The 23,750-nt window shown below is 45.8% G+C and overlaps 1 protein-coding gene across 16 annotated transcripts in view; it reads right to left on the bottom strand.

Moving 5' to 3' along the window:
* Positions 1 to 23,750, bottom strand: part of IQSEC1 (IQ motif and Sec7 domain ArfGEF 1) — a 746,975-nt gene that overhangs the window by 370,298 nt on the left and 352,927 nt on the right. For 2 of the 16 annotated variants that reach the window (XM_077277643.1, XM_077277650.1), the window contains exon 1: positions 11,816 to 12,242. The exons of 9 other annotated variants lie outside the window; for them this stretch is intronic. In XM_077277643.1, the coding sequence (XP_077133758.1) occupies positions 11,816 to 11,838 (23 nt within the window). In that variant the 5' untranslated portion in view covers positions 11,839 to 12,242. Of the gene's footprint in view, positions 1 to 11,815; positions 12,262 to 23,750 lie in introns of those variants that run through there. 5 more of the 16 variants (XM_077277656.1, XM_077277659.1, XM_077277658.1 and 2 more) reach the window with 4 other exon arrangements.

Raw genomic sequence — 23,750 nt, 5'->3', positions numbered from 1 at the left:
TCAGTTGTGCTTTTCCCTTTTCTATGACGTTTTTGTGGCTATCTTTTTTCTTTTTTCGCTGCTTCCCAGTTTTCAAAGCCTGAAGCAATTAAAAAAAAAAAAAGAACATGTGATCAGAATGTCTTCTTTCCATTGTAGTGCATCTGTTCATTCTTTTTTTTTACATTTATTGAGCACTTTTTAGATGGGGTTCCTGAAGTTACTCCACCGTCATTTTTGCGCTCATTTTCATGCCAGCATCTTTTGCCTATATCTTCTATTAGGCCTGTTTCACACGTCAATGGCTCCGGTACGTGTGGTGACAGTTTCCTCACGTACCGGAGACACTGACACACGTAGACACATTAAAATCAATGTGTCTCTCCACATGTCAGTGATTTTTCGCGGACTGTGTGACCGTGTGCAAAACACGGAGACATATCTACGTTTCTCCGGCAGCACGGTCCGCAAAGTGTCCCGCACACGTGCACACGGAGAACAGTGTGCACTCTCCTCCATGTGCACGTACCGCTGCATGAGAAACAGCGCTAGAATTAAGCGCTGTACCCTGTTTTGGTGCTGAAGCCGGCATTCATTCCTTCTCCCCAGCAGCGTTCGCTGGAGAGAAGGAATGAAAAATCAAGGTTTTTTTAATTTTTTTTGTGTTTAAAATAAAGTTTGTGGTCACCTCCCGCCTCCCACCCCCTGTGCGCCCGCCCGCTTGCATTAAAATACACACCCAGCTCCCGCGATGCCTCCTCTCAGCGCCGGCAGCTTGTCCTGTGTGAGCGGTCACGTGGTACCGCTCATTACAGTGATGAATATGCGGCTCCACCTCCCATAGGGGTGGAGCCGCATATTCATCACTGTAATGAGCGGTACCACGTGACCGCTCACACAGGACAAGCTGCCGGCGCTGAGAGGAGGCATCACGGGAGCTGGGTGAGCATTTTAATGCAAGCGGGCGGGCACACAGGGAGTGGGAGGTGGGAGGTGACCACGAACTTTATTTTAAACACACTCAAAAAAAAACAACTTGATTTTTCTTTCCTTCTCTCCAGCGAACGTTGCTGGGGAGAAGGAATGAATGCCGGCTTCAGCACCAAAAGCAGGGGACAGCGCTTAACTCTAGCGCTGTCTCCTGCACAGTCCGTGTGGTCCTCAGTCGGCACACGGCTGCCGCACGTGTGCCATACTGATGTGCCACGTGAGCACACGGACACACGGACACGGATAACTCTGGTACCGATTTTTCCGGTACCGGAATTATCTGGACGTGTGAGACTGGCCTTACGGAGCCACCTGAGGAATGAACATGTTTCTTCTTTTAACCACTTCAGGGTTTCCAAACTTTGAAGCGGTTAAAAGAAGTAACAAAAGACTAAATGTTTTGTGTTTTGTTTCTTGGCACTTCCGGGTAGAATCAGCCTGAAAAATGATGTTATGTGTACATAGCCACTGAGTGGAAACTCTCCAAACACCTCTTTAAAAACTTGGCAAAAATACTGAGTGTGAACACATCCTAAAACTATCACCATAGATAGACTTTTTCAAACTCAGGCAACCCCTAGTTCTAGGTAAGGGGCAACCTTTGGAGGCAGTACAAGTGTGTGAAAATTCTTTGCACAGAGACATTTGTTCAATGTAGTTGGTTGAAAACCACAGCGATTTTGAAGCAGAATGTCCGTGTATATGTGCGGACTTTGCTTCCGAATCACATTCATTTTTCAGTCAGATCCTTGGCAGAAAATTTTGCCGCAGTATATAGAACTGCGTGGGAAAATAAATCTGCTTCAGATTTACAAATCTGTTGCACGATCATTCTGTTGCTGAAATGCTGTTCATTTTTACTGTGGATTTAACCCAGCAAGTTAAGCCGCCTGTGTTACAATAGCAATACATTTCACAAGACCCCAGTATGAAATATGCCAATAATTATAACTGAGATACAAACAGTCATAGGCACATTAAAGTGAAGTTCACACAGTGTGAAAATACAGCAGAGGTTCTGTTGCATAAGCGCTCGCTGAAAATCCATTTGTTTTACAGTGCCAGCATAGTGCATGAAATTTAGGAAATATCATACACTAGATGGTGGCCAATTCTAACGCATCAGGTATTCTAGAATATGCATGTCCACGTAGTATATTGCACAGCCCACATAGTATATTGCCCAGTTACGTAGTATATTGCCCAGTTATGTAGTATATTGCACAGCCACGTAGTATATTGCCCAGCCACGTAGTATATTGCCCAGCCACGTAGTATATTGCCCAGCCACGTAGTATATTGCCCAGCCACGTAGTATATTGCCCAGTGACGTAGTATATTGCCCAGCCATGTAGTATATTGCCCAGTTACGTAGTATATTGCCCAGTGATGTAGTATACAGCACAGAGCCACGTAGTATATTGCACAGCGACGTAGTATACAGCACAGAGCCACGTAGTATATTGGCCAGTCACGTAGTATATTGCCCAGCTACGTAGTATATTGCCCAGCCACATATGTCACAGGTTAAAAAATAAAAAATAAACATATACTCACCTTTCGAGGGCCCCTTGTAATTCTGTCGCCTGTGTGCGGTGCAGGCGGCAGCTTCCGGTCCCAGGGTGTGATGACGTCACGGTCACATGACCGTGACGTCATGGCAGGTCCTTCTCGCGCAGGCGCGCAGGACCTGTGATGACGTCGCGGTCACATGACCGTGATGTCATGGCAGGTCCTTCTCGCACACCATCCTTGCCACCGGAACCTGACGCTTGCATGGAGCGGTCACCGGAGCGTCGCGAGGAGCGGGAAAGGCGGCGGAAGGTGAGTATATAATGATTTTTTTTTTTAATTATTATTTTTAACATTAGATGTTTTTACTATTGACGCTGCATAGGCAGCATCAATAGTAAAAACTTGATCACATAGGGTTAATAGCGGCGGTAATGGAGTGAGCTACCCGCGGCATAACGCGGTCCGTTACCGCTGGCATTAACCCTGTGTGAGCGGTGACTGCGGGGAGTATGGAGCGGGAGCCGGGCACTGACTGCAGGGGAGTAGGGAGTGACTAATCGGACTGTGGCTGCCGCTGATTGGTCGCGGCAACCATGACAGGCAGCTCGCGAGACCAATCAGCGTCTTGGATTCCATGACAGACAGAGGCCGCGACCAATGAATATCCGTGACAGACAGAAGGACAGACAGACAGAAGGACAGACAGACGGAAGTACCCCTTAGACAATTATATAGTAGATATGCAGAGAGAAATACGCACGGCACAAATTTTGTAAATCCACAATATGACAATTGCTGCAAATGTAGGTCTGAATTTCACCCTTTGCAGTGCAAACAATAAAATGTGCAGCTTCTCCGCAATAATATCCACAATAAGTTAATGTCCTGCTACATACCATTCGGTATGGCAACCAAAATGTGCTTATTGGCTCAACATGACACCCTGTGCTCAACAGTGTTTAAAGGGAACCTGTGACCCGCAGAAATGCTATTTAGGCCACGTTCACACGTTGAGCATTTGCTCAGCATTTTACATCAGTATTCTTAAGCCAAAAATCAGGAGTGGAACAATCAGAGGAAAAGTATAAGGCTGCGGTCACATGTTGAGCATTTGGTCAGTATTTCACATCAGTATTTGTAGCCAAAACCAGGAGAGAGTGAAAAATACAGAAGTGGTGACGTGTTTCTATTATACTTTAACTCTCATTGTTCCACTCCTGGTTTAGGATCACAGATACTAATGTGAAATACCGACAAAATACTGAATGTGTGAACGTGGCCTTACCTGTAGCTATAGGGTTGGTATGCAGGTAAAAGTGTTTAAATGCTACATAACTGTAGAGAAAGGCATGGACCGTATATCCAAAAATCAAACATTGATCTATTTAAGCCAAGCAAACATTTACAAAATTGAACATGAAGTTCTTGGTTGAACTCATTGAGTTTTTCACTGTGACGTGGCCATGGACTTAATACAGTCTGATCATCTGATCAGAATGTTAGGCTACTTTCACACTAGCGTCGGGCTCGGCCCGTCGCCGTGCGTCGGGCCGAGGTCCCCGACGCTAGCGTTGTCCCCGCCGCACAACGGGGGCAGCGGATGCATTTTTCCCACGCATCCGCTGCCCCATTGTGAGGTGCGGGGAAGTGCGGGGAGGTGGGGGCGGAGTTCCGGCCGCGCATGCGCGGTCGGAAAAAGCGGACCGTCGGGAGCAAAAAACGTTACATGTAGCGTTTTTTTCTCCCGACGGTCCGCTACCATACGCCCAAGCGTCGCAAAACGGATTCACCGTTTGGCAATGCGTCGCAAATGCGTCGCAAATGCGTCGCTAATGTTACTCTATGACGAAAAAACGTATCCAGCAAAAACTTTTGCTGGATGCGGCGTTTCGCAAAAACGACGCATTTGCGACGTATTGCAGTTAACGCTAGTGTGAAAGTAGCCTTAAACTAAGAATCTTGTGTTCAGTCTTGTAAAATTTTACTTAGCTGCAATAGATCAATGTATAAGCTTTTACGCGCAGTCCATGTCTTTTTTTTCACAGCTATGGTAAATAGCAAGCATTTAAAACCTGTGTGGGCAGCTTACTGGAGCAGCGGCTACAGGGAGAAAATGAAGTTTTCTTCTCCCTGTAGCGACTCACTTCCAGTTCGGGCGCGCTCACATGACCATATTATGCATCCGAGTGTGATCAAACAAAACATCGGCTCATACTCAGACCAATGTTATTCCATGGGGCAGCTCACATGTCAGATTTTTTTTGGATCGCGTTCGTCCATGCAAGTCAATGAGTGTGTGGATGCCATCGGACTGTACTTCGATGACATCTGAGTGCAGTTTGATTTCAATGCACTGACACAATGCCTGAAATTTTGTTCTCCATCTTCTCACAGTGTGCTCTAATTCTCTCATCTGAGAGAATCACATCGCTCTAGGCTGACACTGTGATCAAACTCTGATCAGAATTTGATCACAATATCATTTGCATAATCGGCCTGATTTTATCACATGAGAAAACCTATGGTCGTTGATCTTAGCCTTATAGAGGCAGTGAGGGGGCTGTTACTGATCAGGCTGTTAATCAAAGTGACAGATCACAGCTGTAACCTCTCTCTGCACCATCCCGATGAATGGAAGCAAGCGGCTGCAGGAAGAATAAAAACTACATTTTCTCCCTGTAGCCAGCTACACAGGAGTAAATACTATTTACCTGCAGATTACCCCTATATCTCAGGGTTTATAGCTTTTCTGAACATGACAGGTTCCCTTTAAAACAAACCCAATAACAACAATTGCTTCCACAACAGTGTGGTCATATCATGGACATGACTACATGGACAATAGAGGTAGCTGGTATGAAGCCCTTGGAAGATGGTGCCTATGGACCTGGTTCAGTCTATCCCCAGGGTGAAAGTATCCGTGCAGGCCTCCCCTTTACAGAAGAACCAAGCATAGGGAAAAAATGATGGAATCACTCAATTCTGTGGAAAAAAAATTATGGAATCATGAAATGCAGACAAACAAAAAAACACTCCAACACATCACTAGTATTTTGTTGCACCACCACTGGCTTTTATAACAGCTTCCAGTCTCTGAGGCATGGACTTAATGAGTGTCACACAGGACTCTTCATCAATCTGGCTCCTACTTTCTCTGATTGCTGTTGCCAGATCAGCTTTGCAGGTTGGAGCCATTTTCTTCAACTTCCACCAAAGATTCTCAATTTGGATTGAGATCCGGACTATTTGCAGGCCATGACATTGACCTTATGTGTCTATTTTAAAGGAATGTTTGCACAGTTTTTGCTCTATGGCAGGATGCATTATCATCTTGAAAAATGATTTCATCATCCACAAACATCCTTTCAATTGATATGATAAGAAAAGTGTCCAAAATATCAACATAAACTTGTGCATTTATTGAAGATGTAATGACAGCCATATCCCCAGTGTCTTTACCTGACATGCAGCCCCATTTCATCAATGACTGTGGAAATGTGCATGTTCTCTTCAGGCAGTCATCTTTATAAATCTCATTGGACCAGCACCAAACAAAAGTTCCAGCCTCATCTCCTTGCCCAATGCAGGTTCGCGATTCATCACTGAAAATGACTTTCATCCAGTCATCCACAGTCCACGATTACTTTTCCTTAGCCCATTGTAACCTTGTTTTTTTCTGTTTAGGTGTTAATGATGGCTTTCATTTAGCTTTTCTGTATGTAAATCCCATTTCCTTTAGGTGGCTTCTTACAGTTCAGTCACAGACGTTGACTCCAGGTCCCACCCATTCTTTCCTCATTTGTTTTGTTGTGCATTTCCTGTTTTGGAGGCATATTGCTTGAAGTTTCTGGTCTTGACGCGTTGATGTCTTCCTTGGTCTACCAGTATGTTTGCCTTTAACAACCTTCCCATGTTGTTTGTATTTGGTCCAGATTTTAGACACAGCTGACTGTGAACAACCAACATCTTTTGCAACATTGCGTGATGATTTACCCTCTTAAGAGTTTGTAATCCTCTCCTTTGTTTCAATTGACATCTCTTGTGTTGGAGCCATGATTCATGTCAGTCCACTTGGTGCAACAGCTCTCCAAGGTGTGATCACGCCTTTTTAGATGCTGACTAACGAGCAGATCTAATTTGATGCAGGTGTTAGTTTTGGTTCTAAAAATGTACAGGGTGATTCCATCATTTTTTCCTCAGAATTGAGTGATTCCATAATTTTTCCCCTATGCTTGGTTAAAAAAGTAACCATTACTGACTACTACATTTTTTGTTCTTGATTTCTTTTCGTGTTTCTTAAAGCCAGAAAGTTGCCATTTGAAATTACTTTAGTTTTGTGCCATGTCTGTGAGCTGCTTTTTCTCTACAAAATTAAACAACTGAATGAACATTCTCCAATGCCGGTGATTCCATAATTTTTGCCAGGGGTTGTAATGTGTATATTCCTAAGTAGGATCCTTCTACCATTGAGCACTATCTAAAGACATGACTTTCTGTCCTTGTCCCATCGGTGCTGTCATGTAACATAATCACATCATCATTAGTGATGGAGAACAGAAACTCGAGACTGGGGATAAATACAGCTGTTTGAAAAAGTGTTTGCCCCTTTCCTGATTTCCTATTCTGTTGCATATTTGTCACACTTAAATGTTTCAGATCACCAAACAAATGCAAATATTAGACAAAGAGAAAACAAATAAACACAAAAAGCACTTCTTAAATGAAGGCCTTTATTATTAAGGGAAAAAAAATCCAAACCTTCAGGGCCCTGTGTGAAAAATTGATTGCCCACCCCCCTTCCCACCCAGGAAAAACTCCATACATTAACTCTGGTTTATAACATCTTTGGGAAGCTGAGTTCAAATTCCCTAACCACATGCGGGCCTGATTATTGCCACACATGTTCTCAATCAAGAAATCACTCTCACAAAAGGGAACATTCCCCATACCCTGCTGGAAAGGAACATGGCGACTAGTCCCCAGTACTGGATTGCTAGGTCAGGAGAAAGTGTTGGTAGGGAATTGTTTACCTCCATTTATTTTGACAAGCATACAGCATGATTGCCCATGAACCCTACAAGTGCTTTGAAACGCTGCTTCTGCCCTACGAACAACAAATAATCACAATACTCCATATTGTGTTGCATTCTGCTTATTATATTGCACTGGTGTCACCATACCTTCTTCCTATATGTATTATAGTAATTTACATTTACAGCAGAGGTGTTCATTATGGGAGGAAACAAAAGGGCACTCAATGGAGACCTGTTGAGCACATCTACCCTTCCATAGAGTCACCTCTAAAGATGATGCAATTAACATCTTCAAAGGGGAAGAGGACTTCAACTCTAGTGCCACGTATTTGGGTAGCAATTCTAAAAGACCCTTTATTGGACCTTTAATGTAACCCTTTGATGAGTCTTGCCACATGACTTAGGAAAGGAAGCCAAACCAGAGGCTGTTTGCCCCTCCTCAGTGCAAAGAAGGAGATCAATTTGGTTGAGTGTGAGGACTATGGCTGGAGATCTAAGAGGGAACGTTTCTAATTCAAGTCCTCTACTTCTCTAAAGAGGCTATTTAGCACATTTAATTTCCTAGTGGAGCATTGCATGTCTTGTCTCCTTACACTGTCTTTGCATTCTTCACAATGAGAAATGTTCCCCTTGGAACTCGTCAGATGCCTCTCATCTATCCAAATCAGGTCTCTTTCTTTGCACTGAGGGACAAATACCCTGAAGCACATGTCTACAAATGGAGTGCCTAGCTTGGCTTCTTATCCTAAGTCACTTGGGTCAATATTGTATTTTAGGATTGCCACCACAATAGGAGAATTGCATGACCTATAAGCCTCCTTACGTTGGCTTGGCGCTCTGCACAAGGAGAAGCGTTCTCTCTACAGATGAGCAGCATAAAAGTAAAAAATGAATTGGCTCCTGAAATTAGAATTCAGTGACTAAATTATTCTATAGTATATATTGGCATGAATTAGCACTAATTGTCCTTAGAGGAGCCCTATTAATGTCAGAATATACAGCCCCCAGAATTTCTTCCTCAATGTTTAAAATGTTGGGAATGTCAACTTTCTTTAGGCTTCATGTAAAACTGGTCTTGTAATGTGTGTCAATTTGTGTATCTATAGTTGGAGTACAAGTCATTGAGATGAAATTGGCTTCCCATAAAAAATATTCCTGAAAGGCCTCAGAACGGTTTGAAAATAGGAAACTCTACTTATCCTCACTCCCTGCAGCTCCTGTTCCAATGCTTTGCTGGTCTCTACTTTCTTGTCCTGTATTAACATGACGGCAATGCTTACTCAGCCAATCACTGACCGCAGTGGTGACCCACCTCAGTCAGTGATTGGCTGAACCACCTCAGTCAGTGATTGGCTGAGCGACCTCAGTCAGTGATTGGCTGAGCCACCTCAGTCAGTGATTGGCTGTGCCACCTCAGTCAGTGATTGGCTGAGCTTGCATTTCTACCTAGATCCATTTTGTTAAGACAGCGTCAAGAAGTAGAAACCAGCGGGGCTGAACAGTGTCAGAAATGGAGTTTAAGGAGATCCATGAGGATAAGTTTTATTTTCTTCTTTTAATTTTCTTTAAGAGAAAATTTACGGTAAAAGTAATTATTTATAATAGCAGTGTGGAAAATGGACAACTAAAATCAGGAACTAAAGCCCAGGTTCTGATCACACACTGTTCTGTAGCTATCAACTATTTCCTGCAAATTTTTTATTTCCAGTCATTGGTTTCCCTTGAACTTGTCTGTAGAAATATTCTATTACTTTCCTATTTATTAAACTTCTATGTCCTACTCTTAGAAATGGGTAGGAGGATTAGTGGGGTTTGAATATGTGGTGCCAACAATACCAGCATCTTGGATCAAAGGTATTCAGAATTGGATCCCAGGATCAAAGAGTTTTAATAGCGGTTTATTAGTCAACGCGTTTCGAAGTATACCGGTTTATCATGAGAGACCATTCTTAGAAATAACATTCAGAGCTCATTCGGACATCAGTTTTTCAATGTAAGTTCTATCTGTGTTTTTTACGGATAGAACTGGTACCTTATATAGTCTAGGAGTTTGTTCATATGTTGTTGTTTTTTTGCAGACTACATGATCAGCATAAAATCACGGGGTCTTGTCCAATTTTGATCATTCTTACCAATGCAAGTCTATGTGTTCTTAGCTAACGATATAATTGTTAATGGACAGAAGAAAAAAATATCATGAAACGCCTTAGGCCTTTTTCGAGCTAATACCCTTCGAATTTACTATGTGTATTGAGCTTAGTCCTGGGAATTCCTCTGTGCGCTAATCCGACCATAGAAGACCTTGATAGAAATGTATTAGTGTGTGATTAAAAATGGCAGCTGGTTTGGTGTGCAATAACGCCGGAGATGTGACCCTGTGTACTTGTATAGAAAGCGCAGAAAAGGAGCAAATTGAAGCTAAATGATCAACTCTAAGAGTAATAGATATAAGACGCGTTCATCATGTTAATGGTTATAGAACTATCTCTATGGGAATGGACGTGTGTCCACCATGCAAGTTAAGAAAAGATTCAGCAATGGTTTAATTATTTACTGCAACCGGGCAGGCACCGGCAGTAAGTCCAAGCATTCATCATTCATCTGAAGGAATGACAGGTGATTAGTTGCAGCTTTGGTATAAAATGTCATTGAGAAGCCTTCTAACCCCCCAAAGGAAATATAAAAAAAACATTATACATAAAGGCGCCAGGGGTTGAAACCAGCTATAATGCCATCCTAACAACCATATTGTCATAAAGTAATATTCTACCGGTAGCCCGCCTTGAAATTCCAAAACGCAGCACTCAACAACATTAGGCACAGTTGTATTCTTGGCTTACCGCCTCCTAAATGTAACTTAATACCCAATTGATGAATGTTGTATTCCAAAATGGCTGCATATGGAGCTTGAAAATGAATATTCTCATTTGTTAATGCAATTTTCTGACACCAGTATTGTAACCCATCAACAGAATATGGGTGTACCAGCTCCGAAATGCAGGTAATGCAATTATAGGATCGATTTCGACCTTGGAGATGGCGTTTGTTAGATAAATATTATGCCGTCAGGGTTTTGACATTATTGGGTCTGTGCATGGAAACACACTTAGAAACTTACTTTATATAGACAAGATGCGTGTTTTCACACACACACACACACACACACACACACACACACACACACACACACACACACACACACACACACACACACACATATATATGTACATGTGCGTATATCTATATATGTGTATATGTACAATGTATATATGTGTGTATACATATAGCTATACGTGTATGCATGTATATCTATATGTGTGTATACATGTGTAATATAGCTGTGCGGGTGTGTATGTATATCAATGTGTGTGTATACATGTGTAATATAGCTGTGTGTGTGTATGTATATCAGTGTGTGTGTATACATGTGTAATATAGCTGTGTGTGTGTATGTACTGTATATCTATAGATGTGTATGTATGTATATATGTATATAGTGTGTATATACATATATATATATCATTAATGCATAATAATATTCCTCTAAATACACATATGCCATCAATACATAAACCATAAATGCATAGTAATACACACCTACTGTAAGTCCACGTATACCATCAATGCATAGTAATAGTCATCAACACACACATAAATCAATGCCTAATAGTATTTATATGATGCATATAATAGGAGTATACATAAACCATCATTGCACAGTAATATTCACCTATATGGAATCAATGCTTTAGTATTATTCACCTAACTAACCATCAATGCACAGAATACGTAAGTCAACACTAGGAATGTCTCCGTAATGCTTGATGCACTAGGACCAGTCAATATTCCTGTAAAACCTGCGACTACTAACCTGGTGACTGCCAGCACTAACACAACTGCATAGTGAGCATCCAGTCCTTTATTTCCATGGCCAGGTCAGTCTATAGCACTATTCCTGACTATACCCTTAGGACATGTACAGCCTATAATGACGAAGCATTTTCTATTTGAGTGCTGCTGACCCTTCATACCGAGCCGGTTAATGTCATCATCACCTTAAAATAAAAAAAAACTTTTTCATGTTCCACAATTTCGAGATCACCCCCTTCCCGAGATTAATATGCTGAACCCCCCCACCACCCCCAGGGGAGGATTTCGCTTCTAAATCTCCAGTAAATCGGAACGTTACGACGGTTTGTTGATCATCGAAGGCAACGCTGTTAACGGATCTGTAAATGGATGTCATGTATCAATGTCACGGTAGGGAGAGATAAAAAAATATAAAAGGGGTTACTCACAAATAACACCTTCGACAGGCCATGGTCAATGTCGACAGGACGGTCACGTTCGGACGAGTTGGTTCTGGATGGGAGAGCTCTGTAGGCGATGTGTCTGCTGCAATCTACGGTCCAGCCTGGTCCTCACCAGTCAGCCTGTGATGTAACCATCTTCAAGGGCTGCGTGCTATCATCCCTCTATGGGGACTTGTTATGGAAAGCCGAAATAAATCTAAACAGCCGAGAGTAATCGAGGTCAAAGAAAAAAAAAAAAAACAACAACCCTCAATAAGGTAGCAAAAAAAATAATAATGAGGGTCTGGTTTTTTTTGGTTTTGCAGCTGATGGCTGAGCTCTCATTGACGTGCTCCTCTACACCCTGGGTGCGTGTTTTGCATCAGCTGGAGGGAATGAATGAGAGGCAGAGGTAGAATTCACCATCTTGTCTCAGCATCATAGAACCGTCCGCAGCGTCGGCCGCTCATTGGCTCCCGCGTCCCCATAGTAACAGCAGCATCTGTGCTGGAGAATATTCACTCTCATCTGCAATTTCTGCTTGTACACAATGCCGGGCGGGCGCTGATAAGGCAGAAGGATTTAGCTTTCAGTTAAGGAAAGGAGAGAAGGAAAAAAAAAAAGCAGGAGGAAACCAGAGGTCAACGTCAATGATGTCATGTGCACAAATTCACAAAAAAGCTCAAAGCTTTTTGCAGAAGGAAATAATAATAATCACTGTATGCCGTTCAGAGGCCACACGGGGACCACAGCCCTGCTTAATAATTTAGCTGCTGTGCTATTTCTATTCCTGGGTATTGACAATGCCCGGGTCATTTCAGTAGTGACAGGAGGCTTGACTCAAGAAATTAGGTCATGGCTGTAAGATAGGTATAAACCGAGACTGTTGGGCGTTTCTGGAAAAAATTCATATATAGAGACCTAAAAATTGGGTCTGGTTTGTGATAATCAATCAACCGCTTTAATCTGTTAGTAATTTCAGATCTATCCTGTTTAGGATCATGCACCTCGCGGCCCTAAGCTGTTGGGCTCATTCACACGTCAGCGATTTTACATGTATGAAACAAAAAGGCCATCTGTGGTTTGGATCTAAGTTTCATCAACGGTAGGCCTCCTTCATAAGTCTGTATAAAACCGGTATCGGCATAGTTTTGGATCAGCGAGGAACCAGCGTTTTTCCGGTATCGATTAAGAAAGAATGAATTTACACAGCGTCTCCTAAACAGCACACGGATGACACACGGATGACATCCGTGTACTGTACGTGTTTGACACAGATCCATAGACTTGTATTGGCCCTGGTCACCTGCTGCAGGTAAAAAATAGACCCGTGTTGTTTATTGAAAACAAAGATATGTGCCACCGCTGCATAGGTTATAATAGGTACGTGTGGCATCCATGGGCTAAGTCCAGAGCAGGGGGTCTGTCATTATCTACCTGCCCTCCATGTGTAGTTTGGGGTCTGCAAATCTCTACCTGCCCTCCATGTGTAGTGCAGAGGTCTATTGCTCTCTACCTGCCCACCATGTGTAGTGTGGAGTCTGTCACCAACTGCCCTCCATGTGTAATGTGGGGGTCTGTCACTCTCTACCTGCCCTTCATGTCTAGTGCAAGTGTCTGTCACTCTCTACCTGCCCTCCATGTGTAGTGTGGAGTCTGTCACCAACTGCCCTCCATGTGTAGTGCGGGGGTCTGTCACTCTCTACCTGCCCTCCATGTATAGTGCGGGAGTCTGTCGCTCTCTATCTGCTCTCCATGTGTAGTGTGGGAGTCTGTCACAAACTGCCCTCCATGTATAGTGCAGGGTCTGTCACTCTCTACCTGCCCTCCATGTATAGTGCAGGGTCTGTCACTCTCTACCTGCCCTCCATGTATAGTGCAGGGTCTGTCACTCTCTATCTGCCCTCCATGTATAGTGCAGGGCCTATCACTCTCTACCTGCCCTCCATGTATAGTGCAGGGCCTGTCACCCTCTACCTGCCCTCCATGTATAGTGCAGGGTCTGTCACTCTCTACCTGCCCTCCATGTATAGTGCAGGGCCTGTCACTCTCTACCTGCCCTCCATGTGTAGTGCAGGGTCTGTCACCCACTACCTGCCCTCCATGTATAGTGCAGGGTCTGTCACTCTCTACCTGCCCTCCATGTATAGTGCAGGGTCTGTCACTCTCTATCTGCTCTCCATGTATAGTGCAGGGCCTGTCACTCTCTACCTGCCCTCCATGTATAGTGCAGGGTCTGTCACCCACTACCTGCCCTCCATGTATAGTGCAGGGTCTGTCACGCTCTACCTGCCCTCCATGTATAGTGCAGGGTCTGTCACTCTCTATCTGCTCTCCATGTATAGTGCAGGGCCTGTCACTCTCTACCTGCCCTCCATGTATAGTGCAGGGCCTGTCACCCTCTACCTGCCTTCCATGTATAGTGTAGGGTCTGTCACTCTCTACCTGCCCTCCATGTATAGTGCAGGGTCTGTCACTCTCTATCTGCTCTCCATGTATAGTGCAGGGCCTGTCACCCTCTACCTGCCCTCCATGTATAGTGCAGGGCCTGTCACCCTCTACCTGCCCTCCATGTATAGTGCAGGGCCTGTCACTCTCTACCTGCCCTCCATGTATAGTGCAGGGCCTGTCACCCTCTACCTGCCCTCCATGTATAGTGCAGGGCCTGTCACTCTCTACCTGCTCTCCATGTATAGTGCAGGGCCTGTCACCCTCTACCTGCCCTCCATGTATAGTGCAGGGCCTGTCACCCTCTACCTGCCCTCCATGTATAGTGCAGGGCCTGTCACTCTCTACCTGCCCTCCATGTATAGTGCAGGGCCTGTCACCCTCTACCTGCCCTCCATGTATAGTGCAGGGCCTGTCACTCTCTACCTGCCCTCCATGTATAGTGCAGGGCCTGTCACTCTCTACCTGCCCTCCATGTATAGTGCAGGGCCTGTCACTCCTCTCTACCTGCCCTCCATGTATAGTGCAGGGTCTGTCACTCTCTATCTGCCCTCCATGTATAGTGCAGGGCCTGTCACCCTCTACCTGCCCTCCATGTATAGTGCAGGGCCTGTCACCCTCTACCTGCCCTCCATGTATAGTGCAGGGCCTGTCACTCTCTACCTGCCCTCCATGTATAGTGCAGGGCCTGTCACCCTCTACCTGCCCTCCATGTATAGTGCAGGGCCTGTCACTCTCTACCTGCCCTCCATGTATAGTGCAGGGCCTGTCACTCTCTACCTGCCCTCCATGTATAGTGCAGGGTCTGTCACTCTCTACCTGCCCTCCATGTATAGTGCAGGGCCTGTCATTCTCTACCTGCCCTCCATGTATAGTGCAGGGTCTGTCACTCTCTACCTGCCCTCCATGTATAGTGCAGGGTCTGTCACTCTCTACCTTCCCTCCATGTATAGTGCAGGGCCTGTCACTCTCTATCTGCCCTCCATGTATAGTGCAGGGCCTGTCACTCTCTACCTGCCCTCCATGTATAGTGCAGGGTCTGTCACTCTCTACCTGCCCTCCATGTATAGTGTGGGAGTCTGTCACCCTCTACCTGCCCTCCATGTATAGTGCAGGGCCTGTCACCCTCTACCTGCCCTCCATGTATAGTGCAGGGCCTGTCACCCTCTACCTGCCCTCCATGTATAGTGCAGGGTCTGTCACTCTCTACCTGCCCTCCATGTATAGTGCAGGGTCTGTCACTCTCTACTTGCCCTCCATGTATAGTGCAGGGCCTGTCACTCTCTACCTGCCCTCCATGTATAGTGCAGGGTCTGTCACTCTCTACCTGCCCTCCATGTATAGTGCAGGGTCTGTCACTCTCTACCTTCCCTCCATGTATAGTGCAGGGTCTGTCACTCTCTATCTGCCCTCCATGTATAGTGCAGGGCCTGTCACTCCCTACCTGCCCTCCATGTATAGTGCAGGGTCTGTCACTCTCTACCTGCCCTCCATGTATAGTGCAGGGTCTGTCACTCTCTACCTGCCCTCCATGTATAGTGCAGGGCCTGTCACTCTCTACCTGCCCTCCATGTATAGTGCAGGGTCTGTCACTCTCTACCTGCCCTCCATTTATAGTGCAGGGTCTGTCACTCTCTACCTGCCCTCCATGTATAGTGTGGGAGTCTGTCGCTCTCCACATGCCCTCCATGTATAGTGCAGGGCCTGTCACTCTCTACCTGCCCTCCATGTATAGTGCAGGGCCTGTCACTCTCTACCTGCCCTCCACGTATAGTGCAGGGTCTGTCACTCTCTACCTTCCCTCCATGTATAGTGCAGGGTCTGTCACTCTCTATCTGCCCTCCATGTATAGTGCAGGGCCTGTCACTCTCTACCTGCCCTCCATGTATAGTGCACGGCCTGTCACTCTCTACCTGCCCTCCATGTATAGTGCAGGGTCTGTCACTCTCTACCTGCCCTCCATTTATAGTGCAGGGTCTGTCACTCTCTACCTGCCCTCCATGTATAGTGTGGGAGTCTGTCGCTCTCCACATGCCCTCCATGTATAGGGTGGTGGTCTGTTACTCTCTACCTTCTCTACAAGTTGATTTCCCTCTAGGTAAACGTTACTGTTCTGCTCTTGATGGGAGATTGGGGCATATTTGTAATATAGATCCTCACTGTCCAATAAAGGCCATCAATGTCCACTGAAATAAATACATTTATTTACGTGACTATGAAATCATCGTCGCCATGACTTCCCTATAACATCACAATGACAAAACTGACATTGTTACCATGTCACTATGACAACACTATGACTTCATTGCCATGACAACACTATGCACGTCAACATTATGACATAATCGTCACCATGACAAAATTATGACATAATCTTTGCCATCACAGCACTATGGCATCATCGTTGCCATGACAACACATGAAGCCATGACATGATTGTCGCTATAACAACACACGACACTGACATATTCATCACCATGACAACACTATGACATCATCTACGCCATGACAATACTATTGTATTATCGTCGCCATGACAATGTGGATATCATTGTTGTTATGACAACACACGACACTATGACATTATTGTCCTCATGACAACACATGACATCACTATGACATTATCGCTGCCATGACATCAAACATGCATACAAAAGAAAAATGTACATGGTCAACATGACCCAGTTGACGCGTTTCGAGTACACTTACTCATGAAATCTCAGGAAAATCCAGTGCTGTTGAGCTGGACTCCAATTTTTTCTATTATCTTTGATGTGAGGACAGGGCGATGCCAGTGTATGAGCCCCAACTGGGTGAGATGGAATTAGGTTTTTATATGATATCATCGCCCATGGCAACAGGTGACACAATGGCATTATCGCCACATGATTACAAACGACACTGTGCCATTATCGTCACCATGACATCACTGACATCATCGTTGCCATGATGTCAGTATGACATCATTGTCACTATAGAAAACAAAAATCAAGGGTGCTCACTATGTGTAAGCAGGGGTGCTCTGGAGAAAAGAAGAGTCCAATATGTTAAGATAACTCCGGCACACCATGAATCTTCAACCGTTAATATTTATTAGTTGTATCTCAATTCAACAGGTAGCGGGATGTCATGCAAAAAAGAAAAAAGGATCACAATTGTAGACTTATATGAATATCCCCGACGTTTCGGCATTCACTTGCCTTTCTCAAGGGGTATCAGTCTATTTGTGATGTGGCCAGCAGGGTAAGTGATTCCCGCTTAATCTTTTCAGCATCCGGGACAAAGCTCCAAGTGAGGACGAATAGCTGCTCCAAGTGAGGACCGCAGCTATTCGTCCTCACTTGGAGCTTTGTCCCGGACGCTGAAAAGATTAAGCGGGAATCACTTACCCTGCTGGCCACATCACAAATAGACTGATACCCCTTGAGAAAGGCAAGTGAATGCCGAAACGTAAGTCTACAATTGTGATCCTTTTTTCTTTTTTGCATGACATCCCGCTACCTGTTGAATTGAGATACAACTAATAAATATTAACGGTTGAAGATTCATGGTGTGCCGGAGTTATCTTAACATCATTGTCACTATGACATAATCATCGCCATGACATCATTATGACATCATCACGGCCATTACGTCACTATGACATCATCGCGGACATTATGTCACTATGACATCTTCGCGGCCATGGCATCACTAAGACATCATCGTGGCCATGACATCATTGTCGCCATGACAACACTGCAAAATCATCATTGCCATCACAACCCACGACACTATGGCATCATCATCGCCATGACATAGCATGGACGACCACTGCTATACATTATCTGTAGCAGTGGTCGATGCATCCTCACACTAACGCTCAAGGGAACTTTTAGAACGAAATTCTTGGGATCATTGGGGGTCTCTGCAGCCAGACCTCATTTATGGTATATTAATCGTGAGTCTCAAGGGATGATAAATGTAGTTTATCAGACAATCCCTTTAATACAATTCCCACTATTAATACAGAGCAGGGCACTGGAAGCAAAATGCAGTGAGGTCCTTAATACAGTACCCACTGTACTACAGACACAAAGACCTCCACAATATGTAGCACACGAAAGCCCCCAACACCAGTGTTATACACTCCATACTCACAAATCGTGTCATACATTTAAAGGGGTTGACCAAGCTTTACAAATTGCTGGCTTATCCTTAGGATGGGCTATTATCACATCTGTGCGGATCCATCTATTGGCTGACTATACAGTGGTTCCTGCAGGTATTACATTGTTGTACCATTGATGTGAATAGGTCAACATTGTGATATCTTCCAAGAACCGATAAGAAATGTATAAACCAGCGGCAACCAAAGCGACAATGACTGATGCCTAAGGGCTGGTCATCAGTAACAAAGCCTGATGCTTAAGGACTGGCCATCAGTAATAATGCCTGATGCCTAAGGACTCACCATCAGTAACAATGCCTGACGCCTAAGGACTGGCCATCAGTAACAATGCCTGACGCCTAAGGATTGGCCATCAGTAACAATGCCTGACGCCTAAGGACTCGCATCAGTAACAATGCCTGATGCCTAAGGACTGGTCCTCAGTAACAATGCCTCATACCTAAGGATTTGCCATCAGTAATAATGCCTGACGCCTAAGGGCTGGTTATTAGTAACAATGCCTGATGCCTAAAGACTGGTCATCAGTAGGGTGGAGAGAAACGGATCGGTCATTTTCATAAATCGGCGACTTTTAGGCAAAGTCGGGTTTCATGAAACCCGAACCGATCCTAGTGTGGGATCGGCCATGCGGTACACGATCAGAGCGCCAAAGTCGCGATTCATATGACGCTGTCACCGCCGTTTTTCATCCAATGAAGGAGGACGCAGAGTGTGGGCAGCGTGATGACATAGGTCTCGGTCCCCACCATCTTAGAGAAGGGCATGGCAGTGATTGGCTTGCTGTCTGCGGCGTCACAGGGGCTATAAAGGGGCGTGCACGCCGACCGCCATCTTACTGCTGCTGATCTGAGCGTAGCGAGAGGTGTTGCTGCAGTTAGTCAGAAGCAGGGACAGAGTTAGGGAGGAAATATAAACCCCCAAACCGCTTGTGCTGGAGCGATTTTCACTGTCCCACACCACCTTTTTGTGCAGGGACAGTGGAGGTCGTATTTTAGTGCAGCAGCTGCATAGCTGTGTGCATGGTGCTGTGCAAACCAACTGCTTTTTTAAAAGCAAAATTCCTGTTGCTCCTTTCTGCACAGTTACCTATCTTGTTTATTTGTCCACATTTTTGTGTTCAGCAGTCCTTTTTATTGCTGCCATACTTGTCCTGAGCTCATTGTAGGGAGCTTGTTATTGTATTTATTTATTTTTTAAAATAATAATTCCAGCCACTTTCTGGCACCTTCATAGTGTTGTGTTATACCACTGGGCCAGAGTTGTGGTTCTGTGTCTCCCCCCCAAAAAAAGGGAGATTAAAATTCGCACACAGTGTATATTCTGCTGTACTGCTAGTGTGTCGTATATATCAGGCAGCCACTTTCTGCCACGTTCATAGTTTACTGTTATACCACTGGGCCACAGTTGTGGTTCTGTGTCTCCCCCCCAAAAAAAAGGGAGATTAAAATTCGCACACAGTGTATATTCTGCTGTACTGCTAGTGCGTCGTATATATCAGGCAGCCACTTTCTGCCACGTTCATAGTTTACTGTTATACCACTGGGCCAGAGTTGTGGTTCTGTGTCTCACCCCCAAAAAAAAGGGAGATTAAAATTTGCACACAGTGTATATTCTGCTGTACTGCTAGTGCGTCGTATATATCAGGCAGCCACTTTCTGCCACGTTCATAGTTTACTGTTATACCACAGGGCCAGAGTTGTGGTTCTGTGTCTCCCCCCCAAAAATGAGGAAGTCTGGTGGAAGAGGCCGTGGGCGGGGGTTATCACCTGGTACTGATGGTGGTGCTGCATCTGGTGGTAGTGGCAAAAGTACAGTAGCACCTAAGGCTACTTTCACACTAGCGTCGGGCCGACGTTCCCAAAGCTAGCGTTGTCTCCGCCGCACAACGGGGGCAGCGGATGCATTTTTCCAGCGCATCCGCTGCCCCATTGTGAGGTGCGGGGAGGTGGGGGCGGAGTTCCGGCCGCGCATGCGCGCTCGGAAAAGACATTTACGACGGAGCAAAAAACGTTGCAAGCAACGTTTTTTGCTCCCGACGGTCCGCCACTGCACGACGCATCCGTCGCACGACGGGTGCGACGTGTGGCAATCCGTCACAATGCATCGCTTAATGTTAATCAATGGTGAAAAAACGCATCCTGCAAACACTTTTGCAGGATGCGTTTTTTTGGCAAAACGTCGCATTGTGACGGAATGCAGTTAAAGCTAGTGTGAAAGTAGCCTTAGGCTGGAGGTGTTGAGCCTGCGTCATCGTCTGGCTACACAAGGCCTCGAAGGCTCCCTTACCTGGGAGTAGAAAAACAGCTTTTAAAGCCGGAGCAGCAGGAAAAAGTTTTGGCTTTCCTTGCTGACTCAGCCTCTAGCTCTTTGGCCTCCTCTTCCCAAAGTTCAAAATGTCACAGCAGCCAGTCGTCAGTGGATGCTCCCGGTCAGGAACAAGACGTTTCCTTGTGTCCTTCTCCCAAACCAAAAGTGAAGGATGCGTCAGGCGACACAACAGGTTACTCCATGGAGCTCTTTACACATACCGTGCCTGGGTTAGAAAGGGAAATTGTACCCTGCCCATTACTAGAAGAATCGGACATGGAGTGCACTGATGCACAGCCACAGCTAGATTATGATGCTGTTCCATTGAGTCAGATCACTACATTGCCCTCGCAGTTTGCTGAGCCAGAATCTGACCCTGATGAGACTATGGTGCCCTGTCCCGAAAGCTATAGCACCTTACACGGTGACACTGAGGAAGGTGCACATGACATTGAGGAGGAGGAGGTGATAGATGACCCAGTTGTTGACCCAGATTGGCAGCCATTGGGGGAAGAGGGTGGCGCTGCCAGTAGCTCAGAAGCGGAGGAGGGTTATCCACAGCAGCACCAATCTACATCGCAACAGCTGTCATCTGGCAGGCCCGTATCAGGCAAAAAACGTTTGACAAAACCAGTTTTAGGACAGCGTGGCCATCCTGTGAAAGTTACACAGCGTGCAATGCCTGAAAAGGAATTCCATAGTAGGAAGAGTGCAGTGTGGCATTTTTTTGACCAAGATCCCAATGATCAGTCAAAAGTGATCTGTAAAAAATGCTCAAAGACTTTTAGCAGAGGGAAGATTCTTAACAATTTAAATACAACGTGCATGCATAGACATTTAAACAGCATGCACTTGCAAGCCTGGACTAACTACCTAACGTCCCGTACCGTTGGTGCACCAGGTCTGAATGAAGGTAGTCAGCACTGCAACATTGCTTCCCTCACTGTAAGCCCACCGGTTAGGACACCAGCAGCAAATGTGGAGGGATCGTCGCTAGGCCAAAGCAGTCAGGGAGTCAGAAGGTTATTGGTAGGAAGCACTGTATGTAGGCCAACATCACCAACTCATTCTCAATCTGCCATGTCCACAACCACCACCACCGCTAGTTCCACCATAGGCAGCTCTCCAGTCCAGCTCACCCTAGAAGAGACTCTTGTTAGGAAACGAAAGTACTCATCCTGTCATCCACGTACACAGGGTTTGAACGCCCACATTGCCAGACTTATCTCGTTAGAGATGATGCCCTACCGGTTGGTTGAAAGCGAAGCTTTCAAAGCCCTGATGGCCTACGCAGTACCACGCTATGACCTACCCAGTCGCCACTTCTTTGCGAGAAAAGCCATCCCAGCCCTCCACCAGCATGTCAAATTCCGCATTGTCCATGCACTGAGGCAGTCTGTCAGTGGGAAGGTGCACCTCACAACAGATGCATGGACCAGTAGGCATGGCCAGGGACGTTACGTGTCCATCACGGCGCACTGGGTTAATGTCGTGGATGCAGGATCCACAGGGGACAGCAATAGTGGAACAGTTCTGCCTAGCCCACGATCTAGGAAACAGTTGGCTGTAGACTTTCGCCACCTCACCTCCTCCTCCTCCAGAAGCGAAAGCTCATCCACAGAGCGCTGTCGCACGACCACTCCATCCGCAGCTGCCAGTGTTGCACATGAGGTGTCCCATTACGGAACAGCTAGTGGGAAGCGTCAGCAGGCCGTGTTTGAAATGAAGTGTTTGGGCGACAACAGACACACTGCGGAAGTTCTGGCCGAGTTCTTGCAGCAAGAAACTCAGTCATGGCTGGGCAGTGTACATCTTGAGGCAGGCAAGGTAGTCAGTGATAATGGAAGGAATTTTATGGCTGCCATAGCCCTTTCACAACTCAAACACATACCTTGCCTGGCTCACACTTTGAACCTGGTGGTGCAGTGCTTTGTTAAAAATTATCCGGAGTTACCAGCCCTGCTCCTGAAGGTGCGAAGACTTTGCTCGCACATCCGCCGGTCGCCCGTACACTCCAGCCGTATGCTGAACCATCAGCGATCGCTCAATCTTCCACAGCACCGCCTAATTATCGACGTTGCAACAAGGTGGAACTCCACACGGCACATGGTTCAGAGGCTGTGTGAACAGAGGCGTGCTGTCATGTATTTGTGGGAGGATACGCATACACGGGCAGGCAGTTGGATGGCAGACATGGAGTTGTCTGGTGTGCAGTGGTCCAAGCTACAAGACCTCTGTCAAGTCCTTCAGTGTTTCGAGGAATGCACACGGCTGGCAAGTGCAGACGACGCCATCATAAGCATGAGCATCCCACTTATGCGTCTGCTGATGCAAAGTTTGACGCACATCAAGGAGCTGGCGTCTGCAGCCGAGGAGGAGGGAATACTTGATGACAGTCAGGCATTGTCTGGTCAGGGAACTGTCCAGGACGAGGTGGCGGTCGAAGAGGATGAGGAGGAGGATGATGGGGATGACTATGTATGGGAGGAGGATGCTTCTCAGGGGCCACTTGAAACTGGTGGCGTTGCAAGGTCAGGTACAGGTTTCTTGCGGGACACTTGTGATGTGGATTTCCAAGAAAGTGCTCCTCAACCCAGCAGGACCAGTGAATTGACACCAGGAACATTGGCCCACATGGCTGAGTATGCCTTGCGTATTCTAAAAAGGGACCCCCGCATTGTCAAAATGATGACCGATTACTGGTTGGCCTGCCTCCTGGATCCATGCTATAAAGGGAAAATGCAAAACATCATGCCACATGAGAACCTTGAGCAAATATTGGCTACCAAACAAGCAACTCTTGAAGACCGTTTGGTTCAGGCATTCCCAGCACACGGAGGCGGTGATGGTCCTCACACTTGCCGTAGGGGGCAACATGACAGAGGTGCTAGAGGTGCCGAAATCCGAAGTGGCGTTGGACAGAGGGGTTTTCTGACAAGGTTGTGGAGTGATTTTTCAATGACCGCTGACACAACAGGGACTGCTGCATCTATTCAAAGTGACAGGAGACAGCAT

Source organism: Ranitomeya variabilis, chromosome 8, assembly GCF_051348905.1.
Source record: "Ranitomeya variabilis isolate aRanVar5 chromosome 8, aRanVar5.hap1, whole genome shotgun sequence".
NCBI classification, from domain to species: Eukaryota; Metazoa; Chordata; class Amphibia; order Anura; family Dendrobatidae; genus Ranitomeya; species Ranitomeya variabilis.
The sequence above is the reverse complement of the archived record's forward strand: the minus strand, read 5'-3'. Positions and strand labels throughout refer to the sequence as shown.